Source organism: Harmonia axyridis, chromosome 1, assembly GCF_914767665.1.
Source record: "Harmonia axyridis chromosome 1, icHarAxyr1.1, whole genome shotgun sequence".
NCBI lineage: Eukaryota > Metazoa > Arthropoda > Insecta > Coleoptera > Coccinellidae > Harmonia > Harmonia axyridis.
Window position 1 is genome coordinate 78883462 of NC_059501.1, and position 17256 is coordinate 78900717.

Here is a 17256-nt window from a genome sequence, read left to right on the forward strand (position 1 = left end):
ACAACAAAATATTTTCGAAAAAATCGTACGAAAAAGAAAAATAGGATTTCCTTTTTCCTCCGTTCGAGCGAACAATCGTAGAGTATAATTTGACACTTCGAAGGACGTATTTTGGGTTGCCTGACAACGTGCGAAGCATTTTTCCGTTTCGTATAGGGCTAGCTCAATTTGGTACACTAATCCATTAGGAAAAGGATGCGCGCTTATCTGTGCTACTTATGGATTTATACTGTTTCGTTTTAAATTAATGTTTACGATGATAATTTGTTTTTGAGATCATCAGGCATATGTTAGTTGTGTTCTTATTTATTTTCTTAATTTAGCTATCTCAAATAATTAATTGTTCGTTAAGAATTATTAAGATCATTGAGTTATTTTTCCCCTTACAATGCATAGGCAACACAAGTTAATCCTTTATTCTCCAATGAATATTTGATTTTATACACAAATAATAAATAGTAGTAACTTTGATAGTAAAATTTGAACTATAAACTGTGATGGTGTATGTAAATGAAAGTTAGCATTCATACTAAGCTTGGTAGCTGTGCAAAGTTTTTTAAATATTTGTTCTTTGAGAGTAACAATCCTTGCTATTAAACTCTGTACATACAGTCTGTCCCTAAATTGTGGTCAGCTAGTATAAATATAGAATAGAATAATAAATGTCCAAGGTAACGGAAGGAAAGCGAAAACCACGCAGTCGATGATGCTAGGCAGCAAAATTATTTATCATCAAAACTTGGGCAATTGAAAATAAAAACTGAAAAATTTCAGTAGGTCTCCAGGAAGGATTCGAGGAAAATAAATATGTTCTTATCACACTGTATACTTATAATCTGGAATGGGAAGAGTAAGCAATACATCAAAAAAATATATTAATTTAAAAGAAAAATTTGTATCACAAAAAGTCAATCACTTATTACTTTTTCGTTTTTTATCCACTGATAACAAATTAATAATGGACAATTTTTTTTCAAGAATTAATAAATGACTTCACCATTGCCATTTTTGGAGTCTTGATTTTGTGATAGCCTGAATGGCTTTTTCAGCTTCCAAATTAGCTGTCATGGAAATTCTCAAGTTATTCTTCCTAACATGTCCCTTCATAACTGAATCGTGTTCTAAGGCTCCAGATACTCCTAAAATGTAATAATAGTAATAAAAAGTAATATTCAGTATAATTCGATAATGGTGGTGAATCGTTTTCAATAACATTTGGAGTCGTTGAAGAAATTCTTGCCTACATGAAACATCTTCATCTTAGATGTCTTGACAAGGTTTTAGATCAGACTATCATATGAGAATGCATTCTGTATCATTTTGACTGTATATCCGGTATAATAGCAAATTGAAAACGTAACAAATGAAATTTATATATTATTTAAAATCATCTGGTAGGATGTCTGCATATTTGTTCGAGAAGATCCAAGAAAGTTGGTCCCAAATTTGTTGAACAGAAAATAAAAATAACGGGCGTTCATTAAAATTCGTGGTCAAGAGTGCTGTGGAGAAATTAGAGTTGATTTTCTGTGACTAGCGTTTAGCTTGTACCTTACCGCTACTCGTAGTCACAGAAAATCAACTCTAATTTCTCCACAGCATTCTTGATCACGAATTTAAATGAACGCTCGTTATATGCCTGTTAAACCATAATATTGTTGGTAAAAAAATCAAATACGAATCAGATTAGAATGCATGTAGTTAATAGAATAATAAAAATTCTCTTGGCTTTTCTGCATTTTCATTTTCTCTGAATTGTTTTCTATATATTGTAAAGTAATGATTTTTTTTCTTAAACAGTACATCAGATATTTTACGGTTAATTCATCTTTTTTCCACCTGCACTAGAAAATCACTGTTTATCAATCGATACACAGGGTTAGTTATTAGCTGACCAATAAACTTAGCCATGAAAAAGGTCATGTAATTACAACAGTGTTTAACGCTTCATCTCCAAGAGAGGTTGTTTAAAAAAGTCTGTAAGTACATAATTGCATTCATGCATTCATCGAACACATGTTCTGCAAACAATTTGTCATTGAACATTCAACCTTCCAACTTTTCTCTAAATCTTTGTTGAAAATTACTTTATCTGATCGCACGAGGATGTTGTTATGACCATGACATTTTCATTACAGAAATTATTCATTCGGTCTTGTGTAAATAACCCTTTGTCGCACCATAAAACATTTGAAATAAAGTCATTATTTTGGGCCTGCTGCCGCAATAACCAATTACAGAATTCTAGTCGTTGCTGGGTATCTCCAATTTGGAAAGCTTGAATTTTTTGTTGATGATGAGGGTGAGGAGATTCACGGTTCAACACACAAAAATTTTGACTTACATCCAAAATGTATGCTATTCTCCTAGTACTAGTGAAAGGATCGACAGTAACAGAATAAATAACAGCTTCTTTCTGCTCTACATTTATTACATGTGGCCGAATAGCTTTTGCTGGAGCAGGATTACCTGCTACTCGTAATCCTCAAAAACCTTCTCTGAAAACTTTGTCTTGCGGTGTATGACGAAGTGTTTATCTTTCTTGATATTCTCGCTCTGACGCGCATGCGTTTCTTTTGCATAACCATAAATCAATATGATATCGGCATACTCTTCCGTGCTGTAAGCATATATTATTCGACTTAACTTGGTACCAAGGCTCAAGTTTCTTCTACAATTTTGGTGTAACGAGAACGACAAATTCAGAAAATCCTAAATAACTCTGATCACAATATAATATAAAAACTTGTCAGGAATGTGGACAATGCTTTATTTTTCTTTTTAACACGATATTTTAAACACCTTGCGACAAGTTTTCCAAAATTCAGGCAAAATATCCCCTCATTCTTCTACTTTGAATATGTGAAAACAGTTTAAGCTTATGTTATTAACAATTGGAATAACAACCATAATACGCTTTCTCTTTTTTTTTCATTTTTTTGCAAGAATTTGAAGAGAAAAAATTCAACCAAATTAGAAAGGAAGAAAAAACTTCAGTTGAAGTTCAGTGAATACAATTATTTTTAAATGGTATCTTTGCATAGAATCTAACAATCAAATATTGAAAATCTTTCCATTCAACAAGCTCTGTATAAAAAACATTTCTCGGAATTTATTGCATGAAATTTGCTACAAAAGTAAATATTGAATTTTTCAATTTCAGAAACAAAAAATTACTATAATTCAAAATACAATATAACAAGGTAAAATTAACTACCCTCGCTATTTTACCTAATATAAATTACCATCCGTCCTACTTAGAATAGCTTTCTATTTTCTACTGACCGGGTTTGTTGATGGCAGTTAAAAACTGAGTAGCTCATCTTTTCTCTTAAGTATTTTTGTATCTTCCGTTGTTACCAAAAATTTTTTTGTTTCTGAAGAGAACATTGTTGTGGAAACATCAGTGCAAAATGTGTTTGCTGTGTTTTTCAATAGAATATTCTAGCTGTACTCTAATTTAAAAAATTGTTTTAATGAATGGAATGAACTTACCTTTCTTATTAAACAATTTGCTGAGTATGAAGTCGTCTTCTTTTATATCTCGGTTTGCATCATTCCGTTTCAATTTTTTTTTCTCAACTTTCACTAATCCTTCTACCGTTTCCCCATCAATTTTACCACTTTCATCTATTATTAATTTTTTCTTTTCACCCTTCTTTCTGCCTTCCACTTCATTTTTTTGTTTTTTTATTACACTTGCATTCTTTTCCCTTTCTTTTTTTTCCCTATTCAATTTATCCTCCAGTACTTTAATATCTAGTTTTCCATCAATCAATTTATGGAGGAGCTCAGCTTTAGTTTCAGCAATATCCAAAGCTTTAGAAAAACTACAAGATGTTTCACTACCATCTATTTTATTGGTATTATCATCAACTGTTGCCTCGCCTTTTTTACGATTAAGCTCAAGAAGTTCGGGTGCAGAAAAATCCTGTAGTTCTTTTTTCTTTTTCAACCTCTCAGAACGTTCCTCTTCCAAATGTTTCTCATATGAAGTTCTATTGCCTTCAAGTTTTGTAATATTTTTTGCTAGCTGTTGGGCCAATAATTGCATTTTTTCTTTTTTATCTTCAGAAAAAACAATTTTGTTACTCATATCCAGTGGTTCTTTTTTCCTTTTTTTCAATAGTCTTTCTTGTATTTTTACCCTTGAATCGTGAAAAATATTCGTTGTTTCTGGATTGGAATCACCCATGGGTTCTTGTAAAGAAAATAAATCGAATAAATCAGAAGACTTAAACGCTCTATGAGTTTTGGGATCTACTAATATTTTATTACTTAGCAGTTGCTTCCAAATTTGACGCTGATAAATTTTTTCTTCAATGGTACCAGCTGAGATCAATCTGTATATGGTGACCTGTTTGTTTTGGCCAATTCTCCATGCCCTTTCCCTTGCCTGTGTATCTGTAGCAGGATTCCAATCAGGATCATAAATAATAACCCTATTAGCACCTGTGAGATTCACACCTAGTCCACCAACTTTGGTAGTCAATAGGAAGACATCATATGTTTCATCCTAGAAAAATGAACTGTTAGAAGCTGAAATATTTGCAATGAAGAAGACTTTAATTGTACATCCTATAAACTGAACAAATAATAATAATTATAATCATAAAAAATAAACATAACATTCCATTATGTACAGGGTGGGCAAATAAGCGAGGTAAGCGGCTATATCTCAGGATCCACTCATCGTAGAGACTTGCGGTAAAAATTTTTAACACTAGAGTGTACAAGAAAACAAACTGGAAATTCTTTTGAAGTTCTTACCTCTACCGATAGGGGGCGTTATAGCTATCGTCGAGTAGAAAAAGGAATTTTACTCGAAAATGTTTCATATGAAGTGGACGAAAAAATATCATCACTGTGATCCTTGTGAAATTCTCTATTTTTTTGAATTGTCACTTTCGATTTTACGATATCAAATAAGGGTAGGTGAAAGGGAGAAATCTGACTGGTTGAAATGCCTGTAACTTCAGTTTGGCTCAACATTTTTGAGCAAATTAGATCTCGTCTGAAAGACAATATCTTGCTGATTGAGGACAAAATATACTCATGATAAATTTGTTTTTGCTGCTTTCGATAGGGGGCGCTAAGTCAGAAGTTCATTGTTTTGTTCATTTTACTCTGAAATTTCAAATGTAATGATAGGCCGCTGTGATTTTAAGAGATAATATTAAATTTTCCCGAATTCCTTTTATCAGAGAGATGTCAGTGGAGAATCATATTGAAATGGCGGCAGTGAGAATACCGAATGAAAAATTAGTTCTATTATCCGTTTATAGACCTCCAGCAGGAAATGTTCAGGTATTTTTGACAGCGCTAGGTGAAGTACTAGACAGGTTGAATAGTAATAAATTATATGAAATAATAATAACAGGCGATTTTAACGTTGACTTTATCAAACCAAGCAGTGACAAGGACAATCTGGTTGACCTGTTGGAATCGTATGGCCTAAATCCAGTGTTCAGTGAGCCTAGTCGCGTGACGAGGAGATCTCAGACCTGCATAGATAACATCTTTCTCAACACAGAGTCATTTTCTTATAGTAGGTACCGAAACACTGAATGTGCATTTATCAGATCACCGGGTCCAGGAATTAAAACTGATAACATCTGCACTTCAGAAGAACGATGTCAAAAAAACAAAATTCCTCATCAATGACGAAAATATGTCAAGGTTCGAAAATCAAATTGCGGCGACTCAGTGGGATATTACGATGAATACTGAGGCTGAGAGGAGTTACAATAAATTTTATGAGGCCTTTCAACGGTGCTTTAGCGCTTCATTTCCTGAGATAGAAATCAAATACTGTTCGAATAACACGCATAGAAAGAAATATATGGAGTCGAATGAAAGTAAAACCTTGAAATCAGCCATTGACTCAGCGGAAACCATCAACTGGGTCATTTTTCCAACTGACGTGTCTGAACTCCAGAGTATTGTGAAAGGTCTCAAGGGAAAATTAACGCAAGACATTTATGGCATGAACACCTTACTATTGAAAAGGATTTTTCCATATGTGGCAGATGTTATGAGTAAAATTTTCAATCAGTGTCTGCAACAGGGAATATTTCCAGAGAATTTAAAAATGGCCAGAGTTGTACCACTCCACAAAAAAGGAGATGCCGATGATGCGGACAACTACAGGCCCATTTCCATTCTGCCCGTCTTCTCGAAAATCCTTGAAGAACTCCTGAAGAGAAGGCTAATAGCATTTTTAAAGAGTAAAAATGTCCTAAGTGAGGATCAGCATGGTTTTTCTTCTGGCAAATCGACTACTACTGCATTGACTAGCTTATTAGAATCAATAACAACGGCCCTAGATGATAAAGATCAATGCGAAGTGCTGAGTTGTGACCTCTCGAGGGCATTTGACAGTGTGGTGGGGGAAGTTCCTACTGAACAAGATGGAGTATTATGGAATTCGTGGCACAACACTCTCTATCTTTCAGTCATTTCTTTCAGGGAAGAATGAATATTGTTGACTGGAAGGGTGAAAAAACTACCTATACTACAGAGCGTGGGGTTCCACAGGGCTCAATTTTGGGACCCGTATTATTTAATATATACACAAACGATCTCCCTCTGAATGTCCCTGTCAGTGCGACTGTACGCTATGCTGATGAAACGAATTTGTTCAACAGAGCCGATTCTGTGGAGTTACTGAGAGATGCGTCTTCAATGTCTATGCTGGCTGCACAGGGATGGTTTTCTGCAAATGATTTGAAATTAAATATAAATAAAACCAAGATTCTGAGATTCGGAGGCCACGAGGATCACGATGCAGAACAGATTAAACTACTAGGTATAATATTCGACAGAAATCTCTCATGGAAACCCTATATGTCTGAATTATCAAGAAGGTTGTCTACGGCCATATATACAATAAGGCGGATGAGAGCAGTCTCCTCGGCTGATGTCTGCAGAGTTACTTATTATTATTTCCACTGTGCTACCGAAGGTAGACAATTTGCACAAACATATTGAGACAAACTGATGTTACAGACATTTGAACCAGTCAGATTTCTTCCTTTCCCCTTATTTGGTGCCGTAAAATCGAAAAAGATAATTTTAAAAGACATAGAAGAAGGATGACAGTGATGATATTTAACTTGTATGTATAAGAAAATATTGTATTGTATGTTCTCGGACTGAGAACCAATAGAAATTAGTGAACTGTCATGATATGTACTCACTTCATTAAACTTATTTATTAATTTTTGTCTTGAGCTGATTGGTGTGGAACCATCCATCTTCAAGAACTTATAATCTTCCTCATGTAGGAACTGTTCAAAAATTTTGATCATAGCTCTCCCTTGAGAAAATAATAGTACCCGATGTTTTTGTTTCTTCCATATTTTTAGGAGAGCTGACACTACAATCATTTTTCCTGATTTTTTATAGAATCCTATTTTATTTTCCTCTTTATCAATGAGAGTCTGTCGAAAAAAATATAGTTAATCATCTGGTCGTACGTGAAGGAACTTCTATACAAACCTCATCACTTGATTCCTCCCCATCATAGATGAATATATCAGGGTGATTGCAAATTTTTCGTAAAGAAACAATAGCAGTAAAAATTTTTGCTCTCGCATATTTATCTCCGATCCAATTTTTTGTTCCTCTGCCGAGAATGTCAGATATATGCTCGCTCTAAAATTACAATAAAATCATCAACACATTGAAATACTAGAGAGTTCTTGTAACATAGAAATGAGAACTTTTCCAAAGCAAGATTGAGAAATCTGTTACTCAATCACAAATTTTGAAGAAATAATAATATTTCTTTCTATCATGGTGTTCAACTACTGAACTACTGCCAGGTGGCAATACAATTAGAATTTTATCGATATCTTTGAGAAGTAACCCCCACGGAATGCTAGGTTATAAATAATAAATGAAAATCCATTAGAGACATAATATTACTTCCATTGACAAACCTTCTCTGAATTGTTGGTATTTTTGGGGGACTGCAGCTCCAAAGCTGCGCTAGTAGTAAAGTAATTCAATTAAACACTTGGTTGTCTTCCGTGAATTCGTAAACTAATTTATATTTGGTATTTTAATTTTACTAAAAATTGTTTTATAGATAGCGTTTAGAATAGTTACTTATAATACAAGTGCAGAAGGCATTGATATTCTTCCACGAGTTCAAAATTCAAAAACGAGCCACGAAGTGGCGAGTTTTGGAATGAACGAGTGGTAGAATGAGCCTTCTGTACGAGTATTATACATTATTTTCTCTAATTCATGGCATTTTCATTGAAATTAATGAAATATTTCCATAAATATAATTTAGTGATTTTTGCATTGAAAAATGTTGCTTGGCAGAACTGATTTGATGAATTGACAGATAAAGCCGTAGCGGAAAGTTCGGAGTGCCAATTAGAATTAGAATTAGAGAAATAGTTTTTTTCAAATTCCATACCTTTATTTCAAAATTTTTAAATTCATAGATCAGATCCTTCTGTTCGGAGGATTAATGCATTATAAAAATCAATGTTTGAACAAAATTCATGCAAATACTTATTCTCTGAAATAAGATGACTAGATTCTTACCATTAAAAAATCTTTATAGAGCATCCTTTGATGATCACTCAAAGAACAAAACAGAACTTGTTCACTCTTGTTGGGAAGTTCAATATCATCTTGCACTTCAACTTTATTTCTTCTCAATAGAAATGGCGATATTAAGTTTTTCAGTGCAGTTGCCACTGATAGGGCAGTAGCTTCCTGTAATGTAAGAATAAAAATTAACTTGGAAATTCACACTGTTCGGAATCCTTTGGACTTCCTTAAATCACAAAATAAATCACAGTTCTGTAATAATACTCAGAAATTTAATTATTTTGATGGAAGTATTAGGCCAATTGAAAAGTCTCCGGTCTGATGCCCAGATGGCGGTGCTAGTATTAAATCCATATGAATTATTGTTAGTACCAACCTTCAAACGATAGGTGTCAAAATTTGATAGCAATTCGATTATTAGTTTGTGAGATGTAGCTACTTTTGTTATTTGAAAAAATATGGAATAAAAAAATATCGTGTGCTGATAAAATATTGCTTTTTGAAGACAAAAAGTATTTTTTGTCTTCAAAAAGCAATATTTTATCAGTTCAAGCAAAATCTTGGCTTGATGAAGAGGTTCCGGGGTCTGCACCAAGAAAATCAACCATCATTGATTGGTATGCTAAGTTTAAACGTGGTGAAATGAGCACCGAAGACGGCGAACGCAGTGGATACCCAATAGAGGCTGTCACCGACGAAAAAATCAAAAAAGTTCACAAAATAATTTTGGATGACCATAAGTCAAGTGAAGTTGATCAAGAAAGCAGATATTGTGAAGATATCATCTGAACGTGTACATCATATCATTCACGAATATTTGTACATGAAAAAGCTGTGTGCAAAATGAGTGACGGGCAAGCTCACAATCGATCAAAAGCAACAACTGACCGCTCAGTGCACCAAACAATTTAATCTAAGACTATTTTTTAACTCGAGTTAAATCTTTCATTTCAGTTGCACCACACGTTGAATAGATTGCACTAATCACTCAAAAGAGATTAATCATTTTCCGCTTTAAATAGAACTCTACTTTTATAATCTATAATATATTTGTGTTCTGTCCGTTCTGTGTATACAAAAATTTTAAGTTCTAATTCTTGTTATATTCTTAATCGTTTCCATTTTTAATCTGAAAGCAATCACCTGGAATTTCGTCACCACTAAGGGCTACAGCAACAACAAGCACATGGTTTCGATTCTTCACATTCCAAAAGCTCGAATCATTCCACCAGTTTCACTATGGCCGCCCCAAAAGATGATTCACGACGACCCAAAAGTGCATTAGTTTTGCAAACTGTGACTGCAAAATTGTCACCATTTTGTAGTGTATTTTAATAATTTCAATACGTTGTTGAAGCGTGTATCGTTTTATTTTTAGTAATGTCGTAGTTTTTACTTGTCAAATGTCAGCTTCAAAGATGACAGCAGCCCAGATAGAGGTCTATTCAAAATGAAACCTCTTGATGGAAAACACATTATTTAATCTGGTTTTCCTTAACCCGGTAATGGTGCAAGTAGGTGTTCGTGGCTGTGAGTGAATCACTTCCAATCAGCAGCAGAATATTAGTCCAAAGCAAAAAAGACCCTATCTAGCAACTGTTTGAAACTTACCTGCATGGGTGATGCATTTGCAAAACCTCCTTGTATAATGGGATTACTGAAATATTCTGTGAAAGTGTTGAGTGTACCCAGGACTCCAGGATTTGTGAAATCAAAAAGACTCCACAATTCTTGTAAATTATTTTGCATGGGACTACCACTCAACAAAATTCGATGAGGTGTTTTTATTTGTTTGACAGCTACAGTTATTTTCGCTGTTGCATTTCTAATTTTATGCCCCTCATCTAATACAAGATAGTGCCAATGATGATCCACCAGATTTCCTTTATATTTCAGTATTCCCAAATATGTCGTAACAAGAATTCCATTACTTTCATTTACGTCTTTTATGAGAACAGCTTTGTTACCTGCAGATTATTTTTAAATAATTACAGTACATAATCGATAGAATAAATGTTTAGAATATTAAATCATATAAAATTTTACCTTGGAATCTACCAGACTGATGTAAAACAGCCACTCTAAATTCAGGTGCCCACTGATGAAAATGTTGAACCCATTGATGTATTACAGTTGCCGGACAAACAATTATTGTTGGTCCTTTACCAACAAAGCTGAAATCAATTCAGACTGTAGGATATAGTACACACGAACTAAATAAATTGATGGTTAAATTTTGTTATGAATTATAGAAGGTGTCCGAAGTTCGAGTTGAGATTTTGCATGTATATGAAGAATAATAACCATTTGAAGCTTCCAGCTGAAATTCAGGAATTATTAACATCGAAGTAGGCCTTGAACGTCCAGTCGCGGCTTTATTTCTGGTGACAAAATATCACTCAAAATTGCTGTGGCTTCATCAAACCTCCTCATATGCTTCAAGAGCTCAGACGGCTTCTACCACCACTTTAGAGAGAAATTGATTGAGGCTGCGTCAACAATTTGATCGAAACTTGTGCAAACCCGTTGTCGAGCTATGGTTGATGTTCAAAAAGGCCATACCCTTTACTGAACTTCATTCTTTCAATTTTTGGAGTGAACTGATTTTGTTCTACAAATACTAAAAATAAATTTTCAACTGAAACTGTGAAACTCATAAAGGAATGGACAAAAAAATAATTTCGATGAGTGAATGAACAGTTAGATCCATAGACTTATTATCCTAATTTGATACGTCTATGGTTAGATCTATCATATTTAAAAAATTTTTGAAAAAAAAAAATGGAAACTTTTGAAACAGTCTCAGAAGCTCTGAACTTCTTTAACTTTTGTGGAGCAGTATATGTCTATGGAATTGAGTGAAATATCGTATCACTGATATGTTTTCATTTCCGCACCCTTTATGTCAAATTTGATAGTTCATGTTGGAGACAAAATTTGCTTACTGAAAATGACATATGCTCCCTCTATCTATGTTCATTACTCTGAGGAATATTCAAATGAACAAATCACATTGTTTTGATTTGGTTTTATCAAATGCATGTCATATTGGTTGAACATAATAAATTTTAAAACATTTATACTCACTTTCCGAAGGGTGTATGAATGCGACTATAATCCAATGCATACAAAAATGAAATAATTTGAACTGTTTTTCCCAACCCCATTTCGTCCCCAAGCAATCCTCCTGAGGATTTCTGATGCAGTGACCACAACCATTTAACTCCTACTTGTTGATACCTTAAAAAAAGTGTAAATAAACTAGTTTTTACAGATCAATATACTTACTTATATAATTTGTTCCAATATCTTTCGGGAACCTTCAACCCACATTCTAATTTAACATCAGATAAAATCTTTTCTGAGTTTGTGATACTTTTCAACTCATTTTCCTTTTGTAAATGTTCATAATAAAGATCCAGTCTATTATTATAGTCCTCTAATAATCCATCATCTTTAATTATTTCAATTTTATTGATTTGTTGATTTCTGTGTTTTTTCACAGACTTATGAGCTCTAATGTCAAAATCACATGCATAATCTGAATCTATAAATAAAATTCAGATTATTAGTATTAGGTATATAGCTCAGTGTAATGAGTGATATGCATTGAATCCATTGAAGGTAATCAAATAAAAGACCATTCAAACTGTAGTCTATGGGAATTATTAACCCATTATTTTCAGCTGGCAAGATTACCATTTGTTAATCTTCAATTTGATCTTATACCTATCATTAAGACTACAATATATCTTTAATTTCATAATATACATTATACGAGGGTGAATCAAATATAAACGAGACTTTTTTTTATATTTATTTTTATTTCAAACGCCTCACTATCGAATCTTTGGCCTGCTAAAGCTTCCTCGAGAGGCAATTTTTCCCTAGTCAAGGCTGCTGTAAGGGGGCGAGCATTGTCATAGAGAAGAACCACTTCCCTGATCGATAGGTCTCGTTTTTTGCTGCGATATGCAAGTCGGATCTCACTCAAAACGTCGCGGTAGTACCCCGCATTAATTGTCCTGTGCTCGTGCAAAAAATCGAGATATAGCAATCCACACTGGTCAAAAAAAAAACGGTAGCCAAAACCATGTCTGCCAACAAACGTGACTTGGCATTCACCGGTCCAGGTTCTCCTTGTTTTCTCCACTCCATACTCGCTTGCTTAGACTCTGGGGTGTAGAGGTACACCCATGTTTCATCACAGGCGATAATGTGAGTGAGAAATTGGTCTTCTTGCTCCTGAAATCGCGCAAGAAGATGCCCACACACCTGAAGAACTTGATTACTACCGAAATCGTCATGGTGTACACTGAGAGGGTCGTGCTGGTTGGTAAGCCCACATGTTTTCCCTACTCCTGACAAACCTACCCAACAACAAACAAAGCGGGAACGTTCTCCCTCCACTATCGTGCCTGACAGGAGAAAAGTCTCGTTTATATTTGATTCACCCTCGTATATAGTGTAGAATCTAACAGAATGAAAAAAGTTTTTGTCCTTTTCACCCAGACCAAAACTTTGAGAACCAAAGGATCTAAATGCATCAAATTTAGTAGAAGCTTGAGGATCACTTAATTTTGAATTCTAATGGTGGGTTTATGCGCCGTTCCTAAGAACTAAGAACTAAACCTAAAAATTCAGTGGCGTTTTTGATGTTTGAAATTGAAATTGATTGTGAAAAAATTAAATTTAATTTTTTTCAGATACACCAAATACTTTTCATTGATAAACACAATCACAGAATATAAAATGATAGAAACTGGTACTCGTTAATAATTAAATTCTATGCGGCGCATGTGAAAATCATTATTAACTAAGAGCTAACTTTTTAGTTGAAAGTTGGTCAACTTTCTAGTCATAGTGTTAGTTATTAGTCCTTAGGTAAAATGCATAAACGCCCTCATGGATTTGTTAGCGTTCAATTCTTAGTTCTTAGGTTTAGTCTTAGTCTTTAAGAACGGTGCATAAACCTACCATAAATATTAAGGGATCAAATAAAAAACTGAATGAAAATATAACATTTTCAATAGTATAAGGATTTTTAAAGGAATTATTCAGCAGTGTAATGCTATTGAGAACAAATTAGGATTAGGAATTTCATTTTGAGGAAATCTACAAATTTGTACCTTCCTCTGATGGTATATATTCACTACAAGAACTATCATTTTCTACTGTAGATTGTTTGATATTGTCCTTTCCAGCAGGTAATCTAGCTTTTTTGTTTCTTGTTTCTTTGCAGTCTGAAATTTTTCTTTTTTTTCTTGTATACGAATTATTCTGTAAACTCGATTCTTGCTTGAATTTGGCAGTCTTTGTTTTTTTTGTTTCGATTTGTATTTTTCTCAGTTCTTCTTGTTTTCTGATATAATTTTCAATAATTGTAGTGTCATTTGATTTGGGTTCATTTCCTTCAAAATTGTTCTCTACAGTTTTGGATGTTTCTTTAACAAATTCATTAAGCTCGTTCAAAGCTTGATTTTCTAATGATTCTTGTAGAGCACTCCAAACAAAAATCCCTTCTGAACCCAACAATTCTTCAGTTCTTTGCAAGGGTTGTCTTTCTTCAGTAGACATTTAAGTAGTCCCAAAATGATCACGTTTTATGAATAGAGATAAATAGGAAAGGAATGAAAAGATTCCTTATCGTTGAGCACTAAAAATTGGAAAAATTTTAGTATAGAATATGTAAAAAATCCTGAAAGTGTTTATTTTTATTTTTGACAGAAGATGAATTCTAATTTCTAACCTTTGTATTGAGTTTAACCATAGAGTAATTAAAAATTAAAATAAACATATTACTCAAAATCATAGAGAAAAGTTCATAATAGAAACTTAAAAGGAATTTTTAGGTTATTCAGATAAATTGTTATTCATTTCAACTATAATGGCTCTGCAAAATGTATTTTTTAATTGGAACAGGATTTTGTGTAGTTTTGAATCACTAGCATCTATACAGAAAAAACTTTTACATTGTACTTTTGTTAATATGAGAGATGTTGTGGACAGAAAAGAAATGCTTCGTTCACTTCCAAAACTTGATGAAGGTACAGCAGGTGAAAAATCTGAAGAAATGGATTTATTACTCAGAGAGTTAGTTCAGAACTCCTATATCAGCTTGATGATATTATTAATCATGAAATTTCAGCAAGCACAGTATGTTTCCTACCAAAGATACTACCAATCAATTGTTCAATGGAATAAGATTTCGTGATTTGCCTATTTTCAACATTAAGTCGTCTCCTAATAACACAATAATTACTCTAACAAATAGTAAAGGTAAAGAAACTCACAAATGCTAAATAAACAAATAGATCCCATACGATACAAAATATCACATAATTTAAATTTTTAGGAGAAGCTCAAATGCTTAGATCATGTGGTATTGAGGGTTTCAAAAATACTAGGAAGGGAACAAATATAGCTGCTCAAGCTACTGCTATAACCATAGGAACGGTATATTCTTGAGTTGGTATCTGAATCAATATATGCTAAGTTGTTTCATTGTAGAAAGCATATAACAAAGGGATAAAAACAGTGAGGGTACGAGTTAGAGGTATTGGACCTGGACGAATGGTGAGAATTTCTGTTTTTTCTTATTGGATTCTATATTTTTTATTCTAGAATAAAAATAGGTCAATGTAAAATAGTCAAGCTAGATATTTCTGAAAAACATCATGACAGATCGATTTTTATTTGTGGGGAAACATCTTTTGATTGTCAGTTTATGAGTGTATCAGGTGTCCCTAATTCGTTGTCTAGTGAGGGGACCTTAGAATGCCTTTGAAAAAAATAATGACACATTTTCAAGCTCGATTGTTTAAATAATTAATTTAGTGAAAACCTCAACATTAAGTTCAACCATAATTTTCTAGCTCGAAGGGATTCTGAGATCCCCTCACTAGACATTGATATTAGGACACCCAATACAATCATCGCCTTGAGGGGAAAACTTAAATGGCAATAGGGTTGAATGACTGGTTAGGCAATTCTACTTATGATTATAAAAATTTCGTTTGACTTGGTTTAGAAAAAAAGCAGTGGGGGGAGAAGAGCATCAAGTAATTGACACTTAGTCTAACAGTGACTTGATATACACAGTAGAGACCAGAAGGCTTAAGCCCCGCTCCATTCGCCATTTTTAGGCTAAATTCAAATTTGAATGAAAATCTTAATAAAAAAGGTTCAATAATTGACCATATTCACCGTCGCCATATTGTTGTGCGACAATACCAACTACCCAGTGTTCCCAACGGAGAAATATTGAGTTTACTAGAAAAATACCGCTTATATCTAAAATACTATCAGCCAGAGATTATTCTTCCACTGACTATTTCCAAAAATGGAGTGAAGCCTTCATTTATACACTCGGCCACAGTTAATTTGTATATAAAACTACCTTTCACTAATGTTTTTATTTCCAAAAGGGGAAATTTTAGCAAAATATTGTCCCAAACAAGCCTATCTGGCGTAGCACTCCGGAATTTGCACATAAACCACAATTATAAACTTTATATTGTGGAATTTTTCTAGTAAACTCAATATTTCTCCGTTGGGAACACTGGGTAGTTGGTATTGTCGCACAACAATATGGCAACGGTGAATATGGTCAATTAAATAGAATGTTTTTTTCCTAATACTTACTGGCCAATCGTTGTAAGGATGTAATAAAATTTCTAAGTCATAAATTTTATTAGTTATGTATTGGAGTCTTATAATGAAAAGAATCTTTTGGATTTCACGTTCATATACTCATATTAATTGATAAAAATTCTGAAAAAAAATATATTCAAGGTTTCTAAATCATTCACATTACAAACAGCTGAATTCACCGTAAATTAAAATTGCTGATAAAATTTATATTTCGACTTAATAAAAACTGGATAATTCAATAAGAGGTCCCCATTTTTTTTTGGCAACCGTGGTTTTGCCTATCTAGCTATTTCTCTGAATAGAATTATAAAAATCTTCAAAATTATGTGTCAATCCGCACTTATTGTCATTTAATATTCTTTATGGATTTTCCATCTCACTTAAGGGAATGACCATACATTCAAGAATTTGTGATGATAAGTTCTCCTCCGCCAAATAAAAAATGATCTTTATAGATCGTCTACTATTGCATTTTTTTTCAAGATTTACTTTAAATTGATTGAAATTCGTTTCTAAATTTTAGTCTTCAATCAAAGGTCTTCAAATGGCAGGTCTGCAAGTTGTTTCAATTACTGATAATACACCAGTGTCTTGGAATCCACCACGACCTAGAAAACAAAGGAAACTGTAAATAGTAATTCTTAGTAAATGAACAATGATTATTGAATTTTTTCATTTATTCTTTTCACTCACATTTATTTTGTTGGCGATTCCATATAGTTTTGAGGATGCTGTGAAATGAAACTTGGTGCCTACTCTCTCTATGAATCTCATTAATATCAGTGAACTTATGGATACTACAGTCCGCTCAAATATGAAACAGAGTACTATAAATAAAATAAATCCCATAAAACTGGACAAACATATAGTCGCGTAGATGACACCGGGATAATAATTTTTGTCTCATGACATATACCTACCTTGTTTTCGAAGCATAAGTGATATACAGGATGTTCAACGTCATTTCTGAGCAATATTCTATTGAGTGTTATGAATAACCTTTGAAGTTGAAATTTCTGGTCACATTAGAGT

The 17256-nt window shown here is 33.4% G+C and overlaps 2 protein-coding genes across 3 annotated transcripts; one reads left to right on the top strand and one right to left on the bottom strand.

Moving 5' to 3' along the window:
* Positions 1 to 864: 864 nt before the first annotated feature.
* LOC123678456 (DNA excision repair protein ERCC-6-like) lies at positions 865 to 14321 on the bottom strand. 2 transcript variants are annotated; one of them, XR_006747254.1, is made up of 11 exons: positions 13701 to 14321; positions 11860 to 12118; positions 11659 to 11811; positions 10618 to 10745; positions 10183 to 10538; positions 8563 to 8736; positions 7501 to 7656; positions 7200 to 7442; positions 3496 to 4516; positions 2345 to 2620; positions 1021 to 1139 (listed from the first exon to the last, which is right to left on the bottom strand). XR_006747254.1 is itself a non-coding variant. In XM_045615493.1 (10 exons), the coding sequence occupies exons 1-10, from the start codon at positions 14146 to 14148 to the stop codon at positions 994 to 996; spliced, it is 3084 nt and encodes a 1027-aa protein (XP_045471449.1). In that variant the 5' UTR covers positions 14149 to 14321; the 3' UTR covers positions 865 to 993. The 2 variants fall into 2 exon arrangements, 1 of the variants encoding a protein (XP_045471449.1); XM_045615493.1 differs by lacking the exon at positions 2345 to 2620 and having other exon boundaries at positions 865 to 1139.
* A 65-nt stretch (positions 14322 to 14386) lies between these two features.
* LOC123678491 (28S ribosomal protein S11, mitochondrial) lies at positions 14387 to 16891 on the top strand. The gene is made up of 5 exons (XM_045615538.1): positions 14387 to 14664; positions 14720 to 14850; positions 14927 to 15027; positions 15082 to 15147; positions 16748 to 16891. The coding sequence occupies exons 1-5, from the start codon at positions 14459 to 14461 to the stop codon at positions 16853 to 16855; spliced, it is 612 nt and encodes a 203-aa protein (XP_045471494.1). The 5' UTR covers positions 14387 to 14458; the 3' UTR covers positions 16856 to 16891.
* Positions 16892 to 17256: the final 365 nt, after the last annotated feature.